This window comes from Indicator indicator, chromosome 30 (assembly GCF_027791375.1).
Source record: "Indicator indicator isolate 239-I01 chromosome 30, UM_Iind_1.1, whole genome shotgun sequence".
Lineage (NCBI taxonomy): Eukaryota > Metazoa > Chordata > Aves > Piciformes > Indicatoridae > Indicator > Indicator indicator.
The window spans coordinates 3,432,709-3,455,390 of NC_072039.1; the positions used below are offsets into that span (position 1 = coordinate 3,432,709).

Consider the following 22,682-nt stretch of genomic DNA (forward strand, 5'->3'; position numbering starts at 1 on the left):
CCTCTCTGAAAGGCTCAAGAGTCAGGATTTGGTTTCTCCAGCTGGGAGGATGCTCCCCACAGCTGTGCTCTGTTGGAACATTTGGCCTACCCTGAAACAGCGAGAAAAAGGAGAGGCAGGGAACCTCTCCAGCCTTCAAGTGCTTTCCCCCCCGCAACAAGAAGTTCATAAATGGCAAATAAAACACAGATTTGCAGTTAGCTTGCTGGGGGAACTGGTTCTGACTTGTGCTCAGCCAGCTTAGGCTGAAGCTCCAGTGCTGGAGCAGCAGGTTTACGATTCGGAGAGAACGCAGCCGTGAGGTATTTGTCTGTCCGTTTAGACAAGTAGATAGTTTCAAGCCTTGGTTAACCAGGACTTCAAGGAGAAGTACAGTTTCAACTTCTGATGACTTCCCCACTCCCCACCCCCTACATCACCTCCTCCTGCCCCAAGCTCAGGTCTTCCTCCCACACAGAGACCTCCTGGTGAAATGCCACCACAAAGCCACCATCGGTTTGTGCTCAGACACTGGTCACGGCGGAACGGCTGTCGGTGCATTCTCCTAGCCAACGCCAGAACAGAGAGAGAAGCAGCCAGGGGCAACTCACAAACAGATACAAAGCAAAGAGACAGAGAGACAGAAATTTAGAGGCCAGTCACCAATAAAGATGGAGAAGGGTGTGAAGATGCTCCCAAACTGCAGAGCCTCTAAATGCATGGAACCAAGCGTTCAGTCACTCTCTCACTCTTGGATATAATGTTCGGTTGGATGGCATTCTCGTACACGCTGCTAGGGCTGGGCTCTTCCCATTCAATCCCAGCCATTATCCTTGATCATGTGAGCTAGTTCAATGATGTATTTGCCTTCTTTATACTTCTGGCTGCTTTCAAAAGCGTGTTCCTGTGGAAAAAAAAAAGGAGAAAGAATCAGATCAAGATGATATCCACAGGAATGCTGGTACCAGTCTTAGCCTTGTCTACAGAGCACAGCAGCCAGAGTGCAGGTTCTCCTGTTGGCTTTCAGGAAAACTGTGTTGGAAGAATCCTGAATCTTTCTGTTAGCTGTCTTTAGATTGCAGATTCTCCTCTGTTGGCTTTCAGGAAAATCATGTTGGAAGAATCTGGAATCCTTCCTTTAGCTGTCTTTAGTCTGGAATAAAAAAAGAACGATTGGCACCACACAAGCATGAAGCTTTCTGCAGGCCAATGGCAGCTGCTCCTTCAACTGTGCTGCAGGAATCACTGGTGATAAACCCCACTTCTTCTCTCTAGGGTGGTCTGAGAAAGTACTGATGTTTGTTAAGGATGCAGAGGTTGTAAGGTGCTGTATGTAAGGTGCTGTAAAAGCATGGAGATGGATCCTGGTAAACTTCCTGTGGAATCAGAGCAAGGTGGCACTGAGGAGGAGGAGGATCCAGCCTGCCCAGATGTGTGCTTGCAGCTACAGAAACATGTGGTGCTTCAGCACTGCAGAACTGAAGGAGAAAGGGAATCTATGGGACCCCTAGGCAGAAGGGACTCCTCTTATGGAGGCTGCATCCTCCAAAGCAGCTCAGCTCTGCTCAGCTGCGCTCTTTGCACGTGATGCACCTCAAAGAATGTTAATTCTCTTGCTGGAGAGGCTGGTTCACAAGATTTTGTTTTGCTTTACAATCAACTCAATTTAAGCACTCAATGTCCTCCTCCAGCGTGAGACCCATGCTGTGTTTCTGCATGAATTCCTACTGCATCCATTTTTGATGCTTTAACTTTTTATAGCCTTTCAACTGATTTATTAAAGACTATTTCTGTCCAGAGGACACAGATCCAGTGGAAGTTTGGTTTAGACACTGGCCAAAACGTTCTGACAAACAAGCACACTGCGTGCCTCCTGAAGCAGAAACCAGGATGTAGCACAGGCTTTTATTTGAAGGTAATTGAATTTATGAAGAGCAAGAGACAACAAACAGATAAACTCATGTCCAGCATTTCTAGTGGGAAGGCCACAGGATTAACAATATATGGATCACTCTATTACTCTGACATCATCTGGGGGAAAAAAAAAAAAAGACAGTGTGAATCACAAGACTGACTGCAGTTATCCTCATTTATATCAAGTATCACTGAGGGACACCCACTAAACCTAGGCCCACAGTGTCTATTCTTAGTGAAAAAAAACCCCAAATATTAGTCACAGAGAGCTCCTGCTCTGATTGAATACAACACACACAAGACAGGAGGGGAAATGGAAATGCAGGAAGGAGGGGGGGGGGGAAAAGGAAAAAACCAAAAGATGTGGCTGCAGCCCAGAACTTGCATTTCTGGTTCCCAAGTGAATGGTCCAGACCATGTTACACACACGGCACATCAGAAAGGGCTGGAGCAAAGATGTCCACAGGAAACCCAAACCCAACCCAACCTAACCCAACCAAAAAAAAACAAAAAAAAACAAACACCCCCCCCCCAATCAAGCACCCCCAAGTGCTAGTGATACTCACATATTTCCAACCCAGCGTGGTTTTGCAGTTTTCACAGTAAATATCTGCAACCGCATGTAATCCTGTTAACAACACCCTCTCCTCTGCAGGGCCACAACCCACATTCACTCTGGGGAGAAAGCAGAGATGCTCCCTGTCAGTGCCTGCCCACAGCAAGAGCATACAGCCAAGCTGACAGCAATTTTATTCCAGTGTTGGAAAAAACAGTGAGTTGGGGATACTGAGGGAGGTTCTCCTCCCCCTCTACTCTGCCCTAGTGAGACCTCTCCTGGAATATTGCATCCAGTTGTGGGCTCCCCAGGGATCTACTCGTGAGAGTCCAAGGGAGGGTTACAGGGATGATGAAGGGACTGGAGCACTGCCTGATGAGGAAAGGCTGAGAGACTGGGGGCTGGTGAGTCTGGAGAAGAGAAGACTGAGAGGGGATTTAATAAATGTATTTAAATATCTGAGGGCTGATGTCAGGAATGAAGGGACAGGGACAGTCTCTGCTCACTTGTGCCCAGTGATAGGACAAGGGGTAATGGATGGAAACTACAGCACAGGAGGTTCCACCTCAATATGAGGAAGAACTTCTTCACTGTGAGGGTCACAGAGCACGGGAACAGGCTCCTCAGAGAGGTTGTGGAGTCTCCTGCTCTGGAGACTTTCAAGCCCTGTCTGGATATGTTCCTGTGTGACCTGTGCTGGATTCTATGGTCCTGCTCTGGCAAGGGGACTTGGACCCAAAGACCTCCAGAGGTCCCTTCCAACCCCTAATCCTCTGAGTACCACAGCAGTGCCCAAAGCAAAACTCTCTTTGCAGTTCCAGAACAGAATGAAAAAGGTAAAAAGAGAATTTTGATTTGACTATCAAGCTTTGGACAGAAGATTAATAGCATTCTAGTAAATTGCACTAATTAGGCATTTGAGAAAGATTTTCATTTTCAAATTGATAAAATGGCACTTTCAGATTCCCAAATGGAACTGAAATCAGTAGTTCTGCTGAAAGCCATCCCGACAGGGAGCTCACCAAAAGTGAGCTGCTGGGAAAATGCTGCTTCATTTTCCTGCTAGCTCTGCAGAGCAAGTTTGCTTGGAGATCCCATTTATTCCCTACGCTTACAAAACCCTCTCTGGCCCAGCTTCGTTCTCAGAGAAGAGAATGACTCATCCATTAGCTCCTGTTTCTCAACCCGTGACACAAAACCCTTTTCCTAGCTGATTATCTGAAACCTCAACGCAAAATCAAACAGGAGTCAGTGCTAGGTCCTGCCTCTTTCTCCTCCAGGCATTTCCAGCAAGCTCCCAAGGCTGAGGCTGAGGTTTTCTAAAGGCAGCCTAGCCTTTTGCTCTCTTCTTCATGAGGGTTTCTTAGATCTCTCCTGAGAGATGCAGAGGTGCCAGGTATGAAGTTATACTCACACTGAATTGAAGAGGTATGCTCGTCCTTGGCTTCCTTGGAAGGACTGCAAGGCAAGAAAACAAAGTTCAGCTGGCTGGTTGAGAGAGACAAAGGTAAAGCAGGACCTGTCCTCCACGACTGCAGTAGTGGTCATTACAGCAGCTGTTAGCCAGGGCCTGAGAAATGCACCCAGCAGAGTGTCAGGAGGAGATGAGCACTGATGAGCAGAAGTCTTGTCCTGCAGATGGGGACAGCTGCCCACATCACAAGGGGCACTGGCAGCCCACTGGGAGCTTCTCCTGCTGTCACCAGCACTGCCACTGCCCTAGAAGCCCAATGCACTTTTCAAGAGTTGTTTTCTCTCTTATATCCCAGCAATAACCATTTTTGCCCTTTCAGCTCTGCTTACAAATTTCAACACAACTGCCTTGACCTTACCTAATGCAGCCTTGCTGCCAAGTATTGATCTGAATCTCTTTTCTAAAGGTCTGGTGCTCATGGAGGCTTCCCAGGGCACGTGAATTCCCCTGAGGAAGACTTCACAGGTGGGTGCTGAGCCAAAGAGAGAGACTAGGACCTATCTGTGCAAGGTGCTCTGTACACAGACACAACCTCTACTCCAGTGATTTTACAGAAGACCTTAGCCTTGCTGAGGTGTCTGCAAGCCTTCATGTTCCAGGGAGATCTTCAGGGCTGGATCTAAACATAGGATGAGATACAACTAGATAGAGATGAACGTGGACAAGAGAGAACCACAGCACAGGAAACCACACCAGATAATCACCAGGCATGACACATCCTCCCTGCCCCATGTTTCCTTGGGATCTTTAAGCATGACCATGAAAAGGCAATGTTTTGAAGGGACAGGGACAATGCCAACCCAGCAGGACACTCCAGGAAGCCAGGAGATCTCCATTTGTGCCAACTCTGCACCGCTGTGCCATGCCAGTGCCATGCTCACAAGAGCTGGCTCATGCAGCAGGTGCCACCTGCATTTTTAATGACAAGCACACACTGAATTAAACATTGGGTGCTCATGAGCAGGAGTGCAGCTGCTCTCTGTGTACAACTTACCTTATGAAATAACCTTTGAGGATTTATGCACTGAGGGGCAGGGAGCTCGGAAAGCCAAAGAGCAGCTTTTCTGGACCATTTAATCCTTTCCCTTGCACCTCACCAGGAACCTTGGAATATTTAATGGCATCTACAGATGAGCAATGACTCCAGAGTAAATGCTCTTAAAATGGGGGAGGCAGAGTTTAGACAGAAAAAAAAGGAACACTCAAGGTTTTGCCTCCCCAGCCATGCCTGAGAACCAGCAAGGCTGTAGATGGATCTGGACCCTGTTTCTTACAGCCAAACATACATCTGCATGAATTATCACAGAATCACACAATGTTATCTGTCTCCTCTGTGCCTCCTCTGTGCTGGGGAGGTTGCTTCCCATTCCCAGAGCTGGGGTACCAACCCATCAGCTCCAGTGAGTATTTCTTGGGGAAATACTTGCTGCCTAGGGGAAGAGCAAGCAGCTCTGGGAGAGCCTGCAAGATATTCTCTCCATGATGAGTCCTGCTCATGTGAAAGGCAGAGATGAAAAATTCACTCACCAGCAGGAGAGAACAAAACACATTAAAGGTGTGACTTAAAAGTGCTCTGAGAAGAGGTGAGTACAGCCTGTCACAGCTTAGCCTGGGGCCCTTCTTGGTGGCAAGATACTCTCCAAGTGGTGAAGGGCCCCTGGAAGACCCCCACTTGCAAGAAGCCATGGAAAGGGCTCCTTAGCAGAGAGCAGAGGCACCTCTGTGGGCAATCACAATGCCATGGGGCATGCAGGCAGGGAGCCACAGCCAGCAATGAAAGCGGCCTGTGAGGTCTGGATGGCAGAAAGGGCTCTGCCAGCTATAATGTCACTGCCTGGCAAAAAGATTGCCTCAGTCCTGGAGGAATAACTGTTCTTCAGAGGGATCTGAAGCCCAATATTAGTTGCCAGCCAGGGCACAGAAGAGCCACTCTGGATTCAGAGAGGATGCCTGAGGCACTTGGGTATCTCTTTCAGTCAGACAAAAGCAGTGCCCTGAGGAATGCCTCTTTTCTTGGGAGGAAATTAAAAAGGACACATGGCTCAAGCATGTTTGTGTAATTGCATTTATTAGAGAGGCTTCTTTTAATCCTTCTGCAGCACTCAAGTTCTTTATTATTGTTCTTGTCAGCTGGCTGATACCCCACATGCCAACCAGGTCTGGCCTGACTGCTACAAACCACACACTGCATTGTTTCAGTGTCCTGGGTGGTAAAGGAGGAACACAAAGCTGATGCCCCCCAGCCCAGAAAGAAGAGTCCAAGGCAGCCCCAGGCAATGCTCTACCTTGCTCCAGCAAACAGCAGGGGCACTGGCTGTCCATGCTGCAGAAGAGGGACACCAGCCTGCAGGGATGGGCTGTGGATGGGGCATGAAACATTAAAGTCTCACAGCCACATGCCTGCCATCAGCACAAAATGAAAGCAGATGGAGCTTGCTAACCACCCAGTCCTGCCCAGTAAATGCTTTTCCATAAACACCAAAGTGATTAAGTTTGCCAATAACAACAACCACGGGAGCAAAGTTTTTATTGGGACAGAAATAGGATTTTCCGTTACTGCTGTACCAAGGCCTGTCCTTAATAAACAACAAACCCAAACCCAGCAGCTTTGTCTTTGGGGCTTACTGGACATCATTCCAGCTCACTCCCAGGGGACAGCAGCACCCTGCAGAGGTGCCCTTCCTTCCAGCTCAAGCCAGTGCCTTAGGATATCTAATGGCAAAAAAATCACATTAATGTCTCTTCTGCCCGAGCAGAACTCTTCAGCACACCACTGCTCAGCTTTCAGTGCTGCTGCCTCTCCCAATATATCCACCCTCCAGCTAGATAAGGATTGGGCAAATCATATAAAAAGAAGTGAGAGAAGTCTGGCAACCACCTCAAGCTCACCAGTGTCTTGAGAAGGGAAGGCTGAGAGGGGATCTCATCAATGTCTACGAATATCTGAGGGGTGGGTGTCAAGATGAAGGTCCAGACTCTCTTCAGTGGTGCCCAGTAATAGGACAAGGAACAAGAGGTACAAGCTGGAACACAGGAGGTTCCACCTCAACATGAGGAGAGACTTCTTTACTGGGAGGGTGATAGAGCCCTGGAGCAGGCTGCCCAGAGAGTTGTGAACTCTCCTTCTCTGGAGACTTTCATGACCCATCTGGATATGTTCCTGTGCCGCCTGCCCTGGGTGATTCTGCTTTGACAGTGGGGTTGGACTCAATGATCTCTGGAGGTCCCTTCCAACCCCCAGCATTCTGTGACTCTGTGCCTTTGCTCCCTGCAACACTAAGCTGACTGTACCTTTACAAAGGCAGCAGAGGCAGGTTTTTACTGGGTGTTGTAACCTTAGCAGTTTCTGGAGATGTTCCTTCCTCCTGGCACTCCAGAAAAGGGCACAGGCTGTGCTGGGTGGTATGAAATCAGAAGGAACAGGTATATTTATACACAGACACCTGCTCTTTGCTGTTTTAAGAAGCACACAAAGAGATTTCCACAACCATGCTTGGTTTGCCCCGAGCAGTGCCAGTCAGACCTACTTCTCATGCCAGGCATTTGCTCTGTGTGGATGTTCTTGTTACACAAAGGTGTATCTAACACATACACTTGTAAATCCAGCCTTCCTACTCCCTAAAACAACAGCTCCTGGCACCACTTTCCAGCTAAAAGAAATGGAAAGGATACTCTGTTGTTGTTGTTTCCCACTGAAAGCCCAAGCACACATTTTTCTCTGCACTGCTAAGGCTCAATGTCTGGCTGGAAACACAGCTGTATATGCCAGCAACAAAACTCTCTCTCCCCATCCTCCCTCAGCCCTCAGAAAAACATTACAGGCTCCTGAGATGGGCTCATTCCTCCTGACTATTCACCTTCAAATACCTTCCCTGCTCCTGGGTGCTCCACTCAGCATGGAGCCATCTGAAAGCTGCAGGGCCTAAAGAGTGCTGATTTGAGTACCCAGGTGGGAAACCACAAGCCTGGAGTCAGCTCTTTGGCTGCAGATCTTCTGCCTGCCAAGCTGTCTCTCCTTAGAGCAGAAGCTCCACGTTAAGATGCCTTTGGCAGCTGCTCTGGTTTAAGAAGTTCCTATCACCCAATTTACAGACACTCATTATGGCCCCCTCAGCTGTGCTGGTTCCAAATTAGATCTGTGAGATCATTAGTTTCAAAACCAAACACTTTGTGGGGGTGGGTGGGCTTGAGGGGAATAGCTTTTTCTCCTTGTACCACACATCACGGATCCAGTTTAAGAGGGCAATCACACAGACTGCTTAAGAGTCACAGTATGGGGGCAGGCACAAGTTGTTCAGGGTAGGAAGCTCTCCAAGGAAATTTGCTGGCAAAGGAGCACAGTGCAGAACTGCAGCTCTGGTGAGAGACAGTCTGCAGGATGGAGAGTTTGGGTTTCAGAGAGGCTGTTAAACCAGATCTGCTGCAGAAGGAAGCCTAAGGTGCAGCCAGCATCTGAGAAGTGCCAGCTCCTTTGGGGCAGACACATTCTGCTCACTGGAGATGGACCCAGACTGCAAAACTCAAAGCTGAGCCTGTATAGATTCAACACCCATGACCTTGGGAGCTGTCATTTTGGTTTAGTCCATGTGTTATATTCTGGCCTCCACCTCAAGTGTTGCTGAATCTGCCACTCTCTGCTCCGAGCGAGATGCGTGACTGCTCCAGAGCCTGCTGCAGTGGAGCAGCAGCACACAGACAGCCACGGCCACAGGCAGAGAAGGGCTGAACTCCTCCATCACTCCTGCCTGCTCCACCCTCCACCTGCCTTCCCACCACCATCAGATCTCTGCACTTGCAAATTCCCATTACTGGTGACCAGTGGAGACACAGAAGGACATTTTTCCTTTCAGTCAGTAGAGGCAGGGAGAGGCATGAGTTCTGAACGTGCTCCAAGCACACCCACACACCATAGCCCTATTCCCCAGTACCTACAGCTCCTCATTCACTGCACAGCCCACTCAGCAGTTCCACACACTGAACAGATGACAGGATTAATACCCCAAGTCTCTGTGACAGCATTCAACAATAGGCTAAACACAAAAAGAGCTGGCTGGAATCATCTGGAAAAATAGGAAGCAGTTGCCAGGACTAAATGGCTCCATACTGCTGCTTGTTCTGTGCAGACTGCAGCAGAGAAAACCCTCACTTACCTATAGCCAGCTGGCAGCCTTTGAAGAAGCCAATAAAGCAGAAATGAAAAGGTAACTGGTCCCAAGGAGGTACAAGAGGAAAAAAGAACAGAGTGTGCCCCTCCACACCACCCTCTTGAAAGCTACCAGTTTTTGAAACTCTCCCTGCAAGGATGCAAACAGGAGCAGGGGGCCCAAAGCCACTGCTGGAGATGAGTGGCAGGCAGCACGCCCCAGGCAATGCGAAATGGCAGCAGCAGAAGCCAAATGACCACAGCCATCTGGACTCTCCAAAAAACAGGATGTGATTTCTCTGCTTGTGATATCCTCATTGGGACAGAGCAGTTGAGAAATGGTGTAGGGAACAACCTGGTTTAAGAGGCACTGAAGTCTGTGTGAGAAAAGTTCACCCAAGGATCTTTTCAGAGATAGCTGTTATCACTTATTTCCCACCTACAACTTTTGTTTTTAAGTAATTACAGTCATTTGCACAACACCAACTGTCAGTTTTATCTGTTCCTTTAGCACTTAATTCCAGTTCCTATCAGCTGCTATCCCACCTACCAACCAACATCAGACAGACAGCTCTGCCTTAATGGCACCTTTCAAACCCTATTAATTATGGCAATAATGAGTTGATTCAAGAGATAAGTCCTGCCCCGTGTGTGGAGGAATGGTAACTGCACCAGGTGCACGATGACTCTACAGAGGTTATTTGTGAGTCACCGTGCAGTGCAAAGAAAATTGGGAAAATATAACCAAGAAAACACCTGCTGCAGATTCAGGGGTCACAGAATCACAGAACTGCTTGAGTTGGAAAGGACCTCAAAGACCACCTTGTTCCAACCCCCTGCCATGGGCAGGGACACCTCCCACCAGGGTCTTGCCCTAGACAGAATGAGCCATTTCCACCATCTACTTGCAGCACGCTCAGGGGAGCACCAATTCAATTACTTGGTCCCTGTATCTGCACAGACTACAAAGACCTCCTCAGGGTTCATTAACTCCCCCTTGTTCCTCCTCACAGAAGGGACAGTCAATGATGAGATTAAACTGGGATTCAATTTTGCTCCGATTATGCGAGACACAGACCCCTGTCAAGGGAACTGGTGGCATTATTCCACCTCGTGCACAGATGTGACCTTACCCTGTTCCAGCCCTATTCCTGACTTATAATTGAGCTTTAACATGGGGCCTTAATGCTATTTAAAGCCCAAAAGTCGATATGGAATTAGTGGACCAAACTGATCTCTGGGGTAATTCAATTAATTCAGCTCGGCCTTATTGCCCAGCAGTTTATGCTGCTCTGTGAGTACACAGTGAGTAACTACAAGCCTGCTGTGTTTCATCCTAGGCAAACCTACATCTGAGCAGTTTTACACCATGTTTGTGTCCCAGGTTGTGTAGTCTGTGAGAAGGGAGGTGCACAGACTGCTTATTTTTATTATGCTGATGGGAGATGTCATTGCAGTATTTATCTCTGCCTCCCGGTAGCAGCAGGTGCTCACTGAACCCCCTCAATCCTCTCACACCAGGGAGCCCTCCACCCCATCAGGGGGGAGCTGTGTTCCTGATAAGAGGCTTTTGTCCTAAGAGGAACCAACTCAGCACTTTCACTGCACAGGATAGGTGGGGACAAGCTGCAGCCAGGCAGTGCAAAAGGTCTGAAAGCACACCCACAAAAACACCAGCAGGCATCACCTCCACTGGAATAAATTTTCTGCTGTTCAGAAAGGGTTGTGTGATGATGCTGTCAGGGAAAAAGTGAATTTAATGGAGCAAAGTGGCTTAACAACACTTCTGCTACATCCCACTTCTGTGGGAAAATCATCAATTCTTGTTTTGTGTGCAGGAGAAGAACCTCAGCCCCTGCAATGGTTTCATGCTGCAGAAGCAACACTTCATGAGCTGGGTCCAAGTCCTCTACCCCTGCTGCCACAACCAGCAGAGACTGAAGGGCAAGACTTTCCAAAGAGGCTGAAAGAAGGTAGTTGTCATCACCACCTGAAGCCATCTCAAGACTTACATCTACAAGAGCCCTTCAGCACTCACACAGCTTTCAAGTCGTGGACACTGCTGTGCCCTGAAATCCAAGTGTTCCAGTGCCACATGCCAGCCTGCCCCACTTCTGACCCTTAAAATACTCAGCCTGGCTCAGCATTCAGGGAAATCTTAGCAGTAGTTGATTTTGTTGTTAATTAAGACTGTTTGCTTTGGTTTTGAAAGCGAGATTCTCTCATCTTTTCCTGATGCTAGGAGTTGAAACTCGGACAAATCAGCACCGTTCACAAGGCTCCTTAAAACGCTAAGGAAAAAGCATCATGAGGTGCAAGAGGACGCTCAGCACACACTGCAGGGTTAGCTTCACCACTGCTCAGGAAGATGGAAACAAACAGGAGTGTGCAGCTGCCTGCTCCCAGGGGAAGGGAGCCACGGAACACTGCTCGTCCGGCTCACCAGAGTGGCCCCGAGCGCAGCACGAAGGTGACACCAATGCTCTGATGGGGCTGGAGAGCTCCCAGGCAGAGAGGCTCTACAAACAGATGGAAATGGGTCAGGGTCCAGGAGCAAATTCCCAGCTATCAATCCATGTGTCAGAAGGACTGCCCATTATCACCAGAGGGGAGAGAGCTCTTTCAAAGAGAATTTCTACATTGCTGTTGCAGAGGAGAGGCCTCTTTGGAGGCTTTGCAATCGACACAGAGCAGGACTTAGGGAAATAAAAATTACCTAGAACTGAGGGGGTTGTTCTTCTTGAAGTGCACAGATTTCTAACAGGATTTCAGCCACTGCTCTGCTAAGCTAAAGTCTGAGCAAAACTCTGTAAAGCTCAGAAAGTAGCTGCTCTGCCCCTTTCTCCCTCCAACATGCCTGGCAGGCTGCCCTCCAGACTTTGACAGAGTTCAAACAGTGCCCATGGTGGTATCATGAGTCCTGTACTAGAGCTCATTAAAGCCCTGGCCTGATGGACTCTGCTTTTATTCTTTTTTTTTTAATGTGTTTGTAGCCCACAGACTTCAAAGTGCAATTTCAAAATGTGAATGCTAAAGGCACAAATAACTGAAGGCAAAGAAAAAAAAAAAAAAAGCAACACACAATACATTTATTACTTCTGTAAAACTTTACAGCATTTTGGGGCTTCTCTTGTGATTTTGATGGTCTCTGGTTGCTGCTGTGCTTCAAAACATGACTTTAAGATGAGTAAGTATGGAAATACTGTGGGAAACAAAGCAGATGCAGCATTTACTTTAAACAGCAATTACTCTGATTGATTTAGGGGGCATAAGAAAAAAAAAAAAAAAAAGCAGAGTAGCTTCAGGAGACATCTCTCTTCTCTGCAGTCCAAGAAAGGAGGCTAGACTTGTGTGACAAAGAATCCCAGGAGAGCAGAGAGCAACCATTCCCTTCCTCTCCTGTTCAGCTTCCCTTTGCCAAAGGAAAATCCATTCCTGCACTGACACAGCACTGGGCAGGTCAGAGGAAAAAGGGCAGCACAGCTTCTGTGAGCATGGATGGCTGCCACATGCCCCCACTTCAGATCAAGAACTCAAGATCTACCAGAGATCTTGCAGATTGGAAGGGGATTAAGCTTCAAGTTCTTTGACCAGCTCCAGACATCTTCTTGTGGGTTGCAGACTTTTTCCCCATCTCTTCCACTGCTCCTTGCTGCCAGGGAGCAAAGGGCTGTGCAGTACACATGTATGGTACAGGTAAACTCTCATCTGTCTCATGGGAAACAAACCACTTTAGGAAGAAGAGTTAAAGGAGACCTAAGGCTTTTGTAATCATCTCCACCAGCTCCTGGAACTGCACATTTTGACACCAGACTGCTTAATCAGGCAAAAATAAGGGCAAGTGCTTTGCCTAAGTAGCATTTTGAACCCCATGGGAAGGAGGGGGGATGCAGGCATGTGCCTGTTATTTCCCACGCAGAGCACTCCAAACGAGCCAGGGCAGCCTGCAGAAGGCACACTGGATTAAAGAGAGCAAAGCACAAATTCACATACACAAAGACCAACAGTTAATTCCTGCTGGACAGGAAGTAGAAGGTCACTTGCAAGAGAAGACCAACACCTCCCCACCACCAAACCCAAGAGAAGTCCCAAGAAATGTCTGCTGGCAGAAGCCAGGTTTGTTCAGATGAGCTGCACCAAGCTCTTCACAGAACACTGAGGACAGTGAGCAGGGGAGGAGGGAAGGCCATCTGCCACCCACAGGGCCTGACAGGAGATGGCAAGCTCCACATTCACTGTCTCATCTAGATGACACAGGACAGGAGAAGGAAATGAAAATCTGCACCTTCCAGGTCTTTGTACTGGGCCTGATCCCCCCACCTCCACGGACTCAATTCCCAAGAGACATCAGCATTCCTAGATCTGCAGGAAGCTCACCTGGAGTTTGGCATCTCTCATTAAGTGACACTGATGGAGTGCAAGCCTTTCTGGTTTGGTATGCAAAGGACAATACAGAGAGCAGCATTTTGTTGCTTACTGTGAAAAACTCCCAGGGATGACAACAAAGCCCAGAGGTATCTTTCTGGATACAGAGAGACTAAAAAATGCATTTTTATATTGGTGAAGCTGCAATGGCTACAGCAGCAGCTGCGGGGTCTTCCCCATCCTCCATTTTTGAGTGCAGTTGTCTTCCTGTAGGATGATGCTGGCTCAAAGCATCCAACAATCAAATCATTTTCAAAAGGAGTGGCAGGAGGGAGAGTAAAGCCCTTTTCTTTCCACAGTAATTATTGCTACTGCATGGGTTTTAGAGATAAACACAAGAGAGAACGAGGATGCAAGATGAAAACTGCTAATGCAACAAGTTAGTTAATTAGCAGCATAATGGTGTCTGTCCATCTATCAGTGGAATGCTGTACTCCACTAATACAGCTGCTAAGCTCACAATAGCACCAATGCTGACGAGAGCAGACTTGCTTTGCAGCAAAAGCAGATCTGTCCTGGGCAGCAGCAATTCTGTCCCCAGACAAGATCCACTGCAGTGAGAGGAAACCACCATTCCTACACCTCACTGCTGAGAAGACTTATCAAAAGCTCCACTTTGCTGTTTAGTTCGTTGCCCAAGTTCGGAGTGTTTGTCTCTACTATAAAAGAAGAGTTGTGGCACTGAAATTTATTTTATTGCTGTGGATATGGCCTCTGTGGAAACTGAACAATAATGTGTGCCAGAGGACAGGTCCCCAGACACTGAGGTCTCCCAGCCAGGACTGGCTCAGCCTCCCCCAGAGCTGACACAGACCACATCTGTGCTCATGCCTGCACTTCTCCCCAGCCTCCCCTCTCAGAGCTGGGCTGGAGTTGAGGTCTTCACATTTGAGATACTCCATGACCAGTTAAACTTCATCTAATCTTAACTCATTCCTCCTGTAGCAAGCACTGCTGAAAGGAGATAAATCACTGGAAACCTTCAAATGCCAGGTTTCAGGTAATGACAGTTTCAGTTTCTACTTTTGTTATCACTCCTTATTCCAACAGTTTGATTTCCATGCAAACCCAGGGGGTAACTTAAGAGAGGAGACTCTGGGTGGAGTTTCCCTGTGTGCTGGAGCTTCAGTCCTTGCCTGGCCGAGGAGAACTGTCAGGCCAAACACCCCTGACAGAGGGATGCTGAGGCCCCTCTCCAGGAGAGGCCAGGCTCCCAGAGAGATCTGTTTCTTGCTGGCAGACAACACAGCTCCCTTAAAACAGATGTGAAGCCCTCTGACAGCATTTTCTGCTGCTATAAAATGAGATTGCAAAAGAAACTATCACAAGAGACTCCTCCTGAGAAGCCAGGGTCTTCTCCCAAAGAGGCAGGAGATGAAAAAGCAACCCCCGTGTGGCCCCCACATTGATGTGTGATCAATTACAGATTAAACCAGGTCTCAGAGTTGAGACTCCTCTCTGTGTTTTTTCCCTGGGCTTGTTCTTACAGCTATAAATCAGACTGAAAGTACACACCTGCCTGGGGAGCTCACAGGGCAGCTCACCCTGTCAGCAACCCTGCTGCCACTTCCTCCTCTTCCAGCTGCAAGGGCCAACCACTGAGACACCCAGGGCAGCCAGGAAGGCTCAGACCTGATCAACTCCATGCTCCAGTTGTTCAGGATTTGCAGCAGATGCAGCAAAAACCCTGGTGATTCATTGTCCTTCATCCCTGGCAGTTCCCTGGATAATAAATGGGAACAATATTTTATTTATGCCCAGGTCATCAATTCTAAGGCAGAGGAAGCAGCAGATGAAAGGAGAGTTATTTCCATAAAGAAAGTGATGGATTAGGAAAAAAAAAAAAAATCATTTTTACCCTGTCCCTCTTCCTTGACAGGGAATTCTAAACAGTTCTGAAATACTATATTTTTCCTTTTTTTTTGGAGCAGAATGAAATTATTTAAAAAAAAAAAAAAAAATCACACAGCAATTAATTGCTGTATAAACACAATTACACAGGGAGGTACAAAGCACCTTGGGCTCATTCTATTAAACAACCACATCCTGACTAAATAAGAGACCTGATCCTGACCATCTTCAGATCCCATTCTGGGCAGCAGGAACTGAGGGAGCAGGGTGACTTGTAGGGTAAGGCCCAGAGGGAGCAATTACACAGAAAGACCTAACCCAGGCAGCTGTGCTAGGGACTAGGCACTACAAATACTCATTACACAACTCAGATTTCAGATCCTGCCTTTTTCCTGCAAAGGCCATTTTTGTTTGTTTATTCCCCTCTCAAAGAAAGGCTGCTCAGAGCTGATGAGGGGTACTCAGACCTCAGCCTCTGAGACCCCACTCCCTTCCTCCCTGCTGCAATAGAGGCCAAGCCAGCAAGGCCAGCAAACACCAATCTGTCTAGCAAAGGTCCTGGGGATGAGTTTGATTGCAGGAGTTCAGCTCTGCCTAATCAGTGCTCAATTTCCTGGTCAAACCCCTGATGGAAAAGGCTCCCATTTAACAGCTTTGATGACACATTGTTCTGCTGAGAACTGAAGTGCTCTCAACCCACACTGAAGTTGAAAACTGCATGGGAGCCAGGAACTACAAGACACCTTACCCCAAGTTCACAGGAGGGGAATAGGAAGCTAAAAACACTAAGGACTTCTCACAGACCTGCTTTGCTGTTCATCACTTACAGCCTGAACTCCAGCAATACTTGCAATTAAAAGTAAGCTTTGAATAACACCCAAAAGTGACAATTCATGAGGGAACAAGAGCTGAAAAGCAGGATCCAAAAGCTACTGGAGAGCTTCTAGAAGTGTGCATAAAATTGATAAACCTGGTGCATAAAGAGCTAATAAATGAACAGAAGCTTACTGTGCAGTGCTGAGCCAGTAAGACTAATACAATTATGAAATCTGTATGCTGCAAAGCTCTCACTGCTGAGCCTCAGGCTGGAACAATGAGATCAGCCCCATTTCCATTCCTAAAAAGATGTCAAAATGCTAAAGATATAGAAGAGAACCACAAAAATTGTACAGAACTGAGGGAAAAAAAAATACACCATGACAAAGTTGATTCTGTTTAGCCTATCAAAGATTGATCAGGAGTGACCTTGGTTATTCCAAGGTCCAGGGAGAAGCAGCAGGTACTGTAGATCTGCTCCATTAGCAAAAGAAAGTAAATAATGGCCAATGATGGGAAGCAGAAGCCAGACAAATTTAAACTTAAAGTCTCTCATTTTTAATAGTAAGGATGATTAACCACTGGAAAAAATTGACTGAGGGGAGCAATGAATTTTCCCCTCTTGAAGTCTTCAAGACTAAATGCTTTTTCTGAAAGATGTGCTGCAATCCTGATGAAATCCACTGGCCCATGCTCCAGGGGAGGTCAGATGGGATGACATGATAGCTCCTCCTGGCCTCAAGAGTTCAGCACTGTGAAGCTGGGAACTTAATTTCATATTTGGGAAGAAACAAGATCTAGTTTTAAAGCAAGATGAAAGCCCATGGCATGAAGAACACTAAGAGCTTTATTCATGAAGAAGGGATACTCACCTCACCCCATAGCTTTTCTCCTGGGATGGAAATGGAGTTTTTGCACTTGACTAGCCTTGGACACTAGTGTATGCACATCCCCCCCATCCAGCAAATAACTTCACCTCTTCAAGGTGACATACAAATATCAGCTGGTTCATGAGACATAAAGCACTAAGCACATTACACACTGCCTTGCCCACGTCCTCAGGAAGAAGAGAAAGAAAAGCAACCTCAAAAAGCTCCACAATTGCTGCTTATTTCACTTAGACATGGTGCAAAGTGCTGCTTACTGCACGTAACCACGGTGCAGCAGGCACTTTGAAGCAGCTGAATTCATCAACAGACCTGAAAGCCAGCACCAACGTTTCAAAGCCTTTTAAGAGCCCCCAGTTGCAACATGGAGCAAAGTTTGATGCTTTCAGCGTGCCATAAAGCTCACCCAGAGGCTGCTGAACCAACAAGCTCAAGCTCCAGCAGTCTGCTAGCCTGGAAAGCAGCTAGGTCACAATGACTGGGAGCAGGTTTGCTTATAGACCTTGCAACTCCTGTCTGAGAAGGTAGAAAAGAGAGCTTTTAAGTGTTCTAACCCCCACTGAGAAAGTCAGGCACACACAAGTTCTCCATTTTTCCCCAAATCCTCTGTGCTGCAGGAGCTGCAGCCTTTTGTGTTGAAGGATTTCACATTCATGTTCAGAAAGGGTCCCATGCAGACATCAAAGGAAAACATTAAACTTCCTCAGCAAGCCTTAGGCTAACTTCAGAGGATACATCACTGCATAATGTTTAGCAGTTGGATCACAGTAATTCATGAAGAAAAGAAACTGCAGGACGCCCACAAGACATTCCCTACATATTTCCATAATCAAGGATATTTCTGCTGAATTACTGTTCATAGAACAAAGGAAAAAAAAAAAGCAGCAGCCAAGACAGTTACATGACTGTGTTTGGCCTGTGCCTTTCTGCTCCTGTTCCCACCCTTTTTTGCTGGACAGCAGGTATGTATGAGTTCAAACCAAAAAGGCTGACAAAGAGTCCGAATAGCACAGAGAAGGGAGAAACCAGCATCACATCTGTCACTGAGAGAGAGAAGATGCCATTTACACTGCTGAATGTCTATCATGTTAGCTGTTCCCCCAGGCCCCACTAGAATATGATGCAGAAGGCACAGTTCTCAGGAAATGTTCTTCTGACTCCATCCCTGGAGAGGTTTTGCCACCATTGATTATCAAATACATATTTTTCATAAACACTCTAAAAAACATGTTGTGCCTGGGAAGGAAAAATGCAACAACAAATACCTTTCACTTATGTTATTGGCAATTGCAAGGCACTGAAATATGCTTTTAAATCTTCAGTTGCCTGGCATGGTATTTTTGTTTTTACAGTAAAGCCAAAGAGGATTAGGACACACTGTACTAATTCCTAAAAGCAGACAGTACCTGCTCCAAAGCTTTATCTTCCAAGCAGACTGGACAAAGCAGCAGCATTTCAATTGTACAGGTGGGGGAAGAAAGAACAAAGACATGAAGTGACTGACTGAAGGTCACACAGGAATGTGTTGCAGGGCAAGGCTGAGCTCCCAAAGTCTCAATCCACTGGAAAAAGCAATGAAACCAGACTACACACTACAGCTGGCACAGATTCCTAAGTGATGCATTGCTGCAAGGGAACAAGAACCTCCACTCATGTTAACCCAGGCACCAGAAGGAACATAAAAAGGAGAACTAGTTACTCACTCCACCCAATCTATCTGATCACCTTATATTTTTCTGAGTCAGTAAGACCTCTCTTGGCCAGACCATCCAACCCACAATTTAGATCTCATTACAAATCAGACATTCAACCACTTTCTCCCTCCAGCTGCAGAAGATAAAAGGCCAAGCAAGCAGGCAGTATTTTGGTAACTGACTTCATGTAACAGCTCTGGATTTTCTTAAAAGCCTCCACATTGATTCTGTCCTTTAAATAGCAGTGGCTTATTGAGAAACCTTCTACTCATTTTAATGCAGAAGGTTTTCTTTAAGCAGACAAGAAAGCGAAGGCTGCCCTGCCAAGGAATATTTGTCAAAGTTTTGGATACTTAGTCCTAGCAAAACACTTTCAAGTCAGTAAGGTAACACTGGTGCTGAAGGGCTAAGAGGGGAAACTTGGAGATGAAGAGGAAATAAAGTATGGACTGACACAGAACAATACTGGGATTCAGCTCCAGCCAGCATTTCAGCCAACAGCATGAGCCACTGCTGCAGTTTGCATGTATCCAAATGAGCTCAAGGCATGCAAAGCAGCAGAGCTCTCATGTGGTCTCTGCACAACATGGGGCAAAAGGCACAGAGGAATTAATTCCATCAAGCCAAATCACCAACACCCTGCTGTTACATAAATGCCTGTTTTCTAGGGAACATTTCCAAAGATGGTGTCATTTGGGCTGGTTTGATTAAAGTGACATAGTCAGGTTCAAGATGAGATTCACTGCAGGCTAAGAAACACTCTGGTTTGACAAAATCTCCCACTCCCTTTTCAGTTTCTTCCTTCCATTTGCCACATTTTCATATGGAAAACAAGCACAGCAACTGCACTGCCTGCTTCTCAGATGCTAATATAGGGCTGTGATGAAAGATTTGCAGAAGGCCTTGGGGAGATGTTTGAAACCCAACTCAAACAGATAAAAAGATGACTATTTAACTTTGCCTGGGAAAGTTTCTACACATATTGGAAGCTCACAGAGGCAGGGGCTGCCCTTCTGTTCTCAGTTTGAGAGCTGGTTGTACAAATTATGACTGCACAATTACTTTTGTAAGGTTTTTAATGCTACAAAGAATCTATCTTATTAAGGTTTAGAACTCTCAAGAAATACCACCCAAAAACCTCAAACCCTTTGCATTTAAGTTACACAGCCCACTAGTGCTTCACCAGCAATACAGTCCCAACACCAGGACTAATTTACAGCCCAGCCTACAAAGACCTTTTAGAAGGAGCACTGCACCACACTGGAGTTAATATTGCCAGGATTCAATACACACAGCCTTGTGCTGTGCTTTCATACCTTCCCCTCTTGTGTCCACATTTTAGCTGTCAGCATTCCTGGTTAGTTTCTGCATGCCTTGACAGCTAGAAGCTCACATTCCAAGCAGTCTGCAGCACTGGCATTGCCCTGCTGGAAGCTACTTACCTGCAGAGCTGGAAGGAACGTGGGCATGGAACAAGGAGGGGAAGGAAGCATCAAAGGTGAAACCTCTGGACATGCACAGCCTTGTGTTTTCCCTGGCTGGGGATCAGCTAGGTCAGAAAAAGAAAGCAGAGCACAAACTCCAACCTACCATAAAAAGAGGTCCTTCTTTACCCAATAAAGCACCTTCTGTGTCCCAACAAAATCCAGCTGGTGACACTTTTCCCAACAAAAAGGCAGGGAAGTGACTGTCTCCTTTTACAGGGATCTCAAGTGAGCACAGGAGCCTAGTGTCAGACAGCTAATCCAAGAGCTTGAATGTATTTCACATCCAGACCTTGGCACAGACTGTTGTTGACATTTACATTTCAAAACATCTTTCTGTTGAGGAAATGTACAACCTCCTCCTCTTTAAAAGCTTGAAGCTTTGTTGTCCTCAAGGATAGCTCTGCTAAGAACCACTGCAATTGTACCAGAACAAGAGGAACCCTCATGAGGCCCAGAATGACTCAGAGGTGATAGCCTAATAGGATGCCCATCTATTGAAAAACTGCAAAAAGCAAAGTCCTGACAGTCTGCAACCAACATTATTCAGACCAGAAAACTTAACAGCAATTATTTGGCATGGAGACAACATCAGAGGTACACATCAACCTGGTCCATGCAGAAACCAAGAATAAAAAAGGAAGGAGACAGTCTCCAACAGTAGAAAACGTATCTGAGCAGAGAGAATACAAGAGGACCTCCACAGCTGCTAGGATGTCAACTCTGTAAGGACAGATGCCCTTGGTGAAAGGGAACACCTTCTAACCTTCACTGTGCAAACAGCAAGAGGGGAAGCACTACACTTTCTAACAAGGCAGAGCACCTCTGTCCCCTGTGCTTCTGGCTTTCTCTCAAGGCTGCTCCAAGAAGCTGAACCAGCTGAAGTTTCAGGCACACACACAGAGCACACAGGGCAGTTTCCTCTCATCTCAGCTAATAAATCTTACAGTGTGGCTGCTTTTTCTGAACACAAATTTTATAAGCTGAATAAACTTTCCGGAACAGTTGATTGCCAAGGCAGCCAGAACCTGGTAACCTGATGCCTGACCACAGCCAAGCACTGCAGGCTGCAGCAGACACTGAGAAAGTTCAGTTTTCATGCTTCAGAAAGAGATCCTGGCCTGCTCCCTCTGCAAAGTCCCCTATTTAATGGCTCTGAAGGCTTTTCATTTAACCTTATCCTCAAGATCCCTTGTGATCAGCAGATCAGAAGAGAGGACAGCATCCTTCCACTCTTCCCAGCTAAGAGCACACCCTACCATCCATCCCTTGCTTTTTCACTGCATAGTGTCCTGTTAGCAGACTAGCAAAAACACGAGTGTTAGAGTAACAACTCCTCAGTCTTTGGAAAGCACCAGAGAACTTTCCTTTAGGTAAGGACTTCAGGGCAGTCACTGGTACAGCTCAGAGTTGAACAGAGAGAGCATTCTCAGACAGTTCAGCTCCAAACCACGATCATGCAACCTCCCTCTGGCTATGCTGACAAGCATGCATGTGAACAGGAAGTATTGAGAAAGTAATTTACACAGTCCTGGCCATCAGGGAGAAAGCTGGAAATGAGGGACGAAGCAGCACCATGGGAAGAGACAGGCCACCTGTGTAAGCACTCCAGAGGCTCCAATTTGGAACCCTGTCCCCTACAGCTCTTTCCATGGCCTCTTAGAACAAAACTGGCAATCACAAGCAGGTCCTTTAGGCTAAGAGCCCATTTTCCAAGCAAAAACTGCAGTGCCAGTTAAGGCCAGGCACTGGCACAGAGGCTGATCTGCAGCGCAAGCCAATGCACCCCTCTGCTCCCCGGGCGGCAGGGGTCCGCCCGGCACCTACCTTGGAAATGAGCTCGTCGTGGTTGGCGAGGTGAGCCCGGCAGTGAATGCAGCTGTAGGTCCTGTGGCACGAAGGCAGATATGCCTGGAAAGTCTTGGACCTTGTCATCTTCACCATTGGAGCCACTGAGCGCTGGGTGAACTCTGGGGTGGCCCAGGAGGCACTCCCGCAGGACGGGTCGCACGGGAAACACCGGAAGACACAGGTAAAGGCCGTGGTTTGGCAGGGGACGGGTGTGGGGCAGGCTCCACACGCTGGTGACCGCTTCAGAGGAAGAGATTCGAGCAGAGGGAATGAGGGACTTGACGCAAACCTAAGTTCAGAAAGGAAGAGAGAGACAGGACATTCAGCTCACAAAGGTGACAACGGTCTCCTAGCCCACGGGATGACCGAGGGTTTGCTGGAGAGAGCAGGGAAGAGCCAGAGCAGCCAGGAGACAGGCGTGATGGCTGAGGATGGCATCAATGAGACAGGTTTTTATTCACTGACTTGCTGACTACTCTCATACCTTCCTGTCTCTATTGTCTACCACCTTCTTACCAACACTCACAATCTCTTTTCTCCCAACACTTAATGGAATTGGAAACGACTACAGAGGTGCAAAGATGCTAAGATGATGTTTTTCATCAAGC

At 47.1% G+C, this 22,682-nt stretch overlaps 1 protein-coding gene across 1 annotated transcript; it reads right to left on the reverse strand.

Moving 5' to 3' along the window:
- Positions 1 to 424: 424 nt before the first annotated feature.
- On the reverse strand, positions 425 to 22,320 carry YPEL2 (yippee like 2). Its single transcript, XM_054394311.1, has 4 exons — positions 22,051 to 22,320; positions 3,864 to 3,907; positions 2,460 to 2,568; positions 425 to 883 (listed from the first exon to the last, which is right to left on the reverse strand). The coding sequence occupies exons 1-4, from the start codon at positions 22,165 to 22,167 to the stop codon at positions 794 to 796; spliced, it is 360 nt and encodes a 119-aa protein (XP_054250286.1). The 5' UTR covers positions 22,168 to 22,320; the 3' UTR covers positions 425 to 793.
- Positions 22,321 to 22,682: the final 362 nt, after the last annotated feature.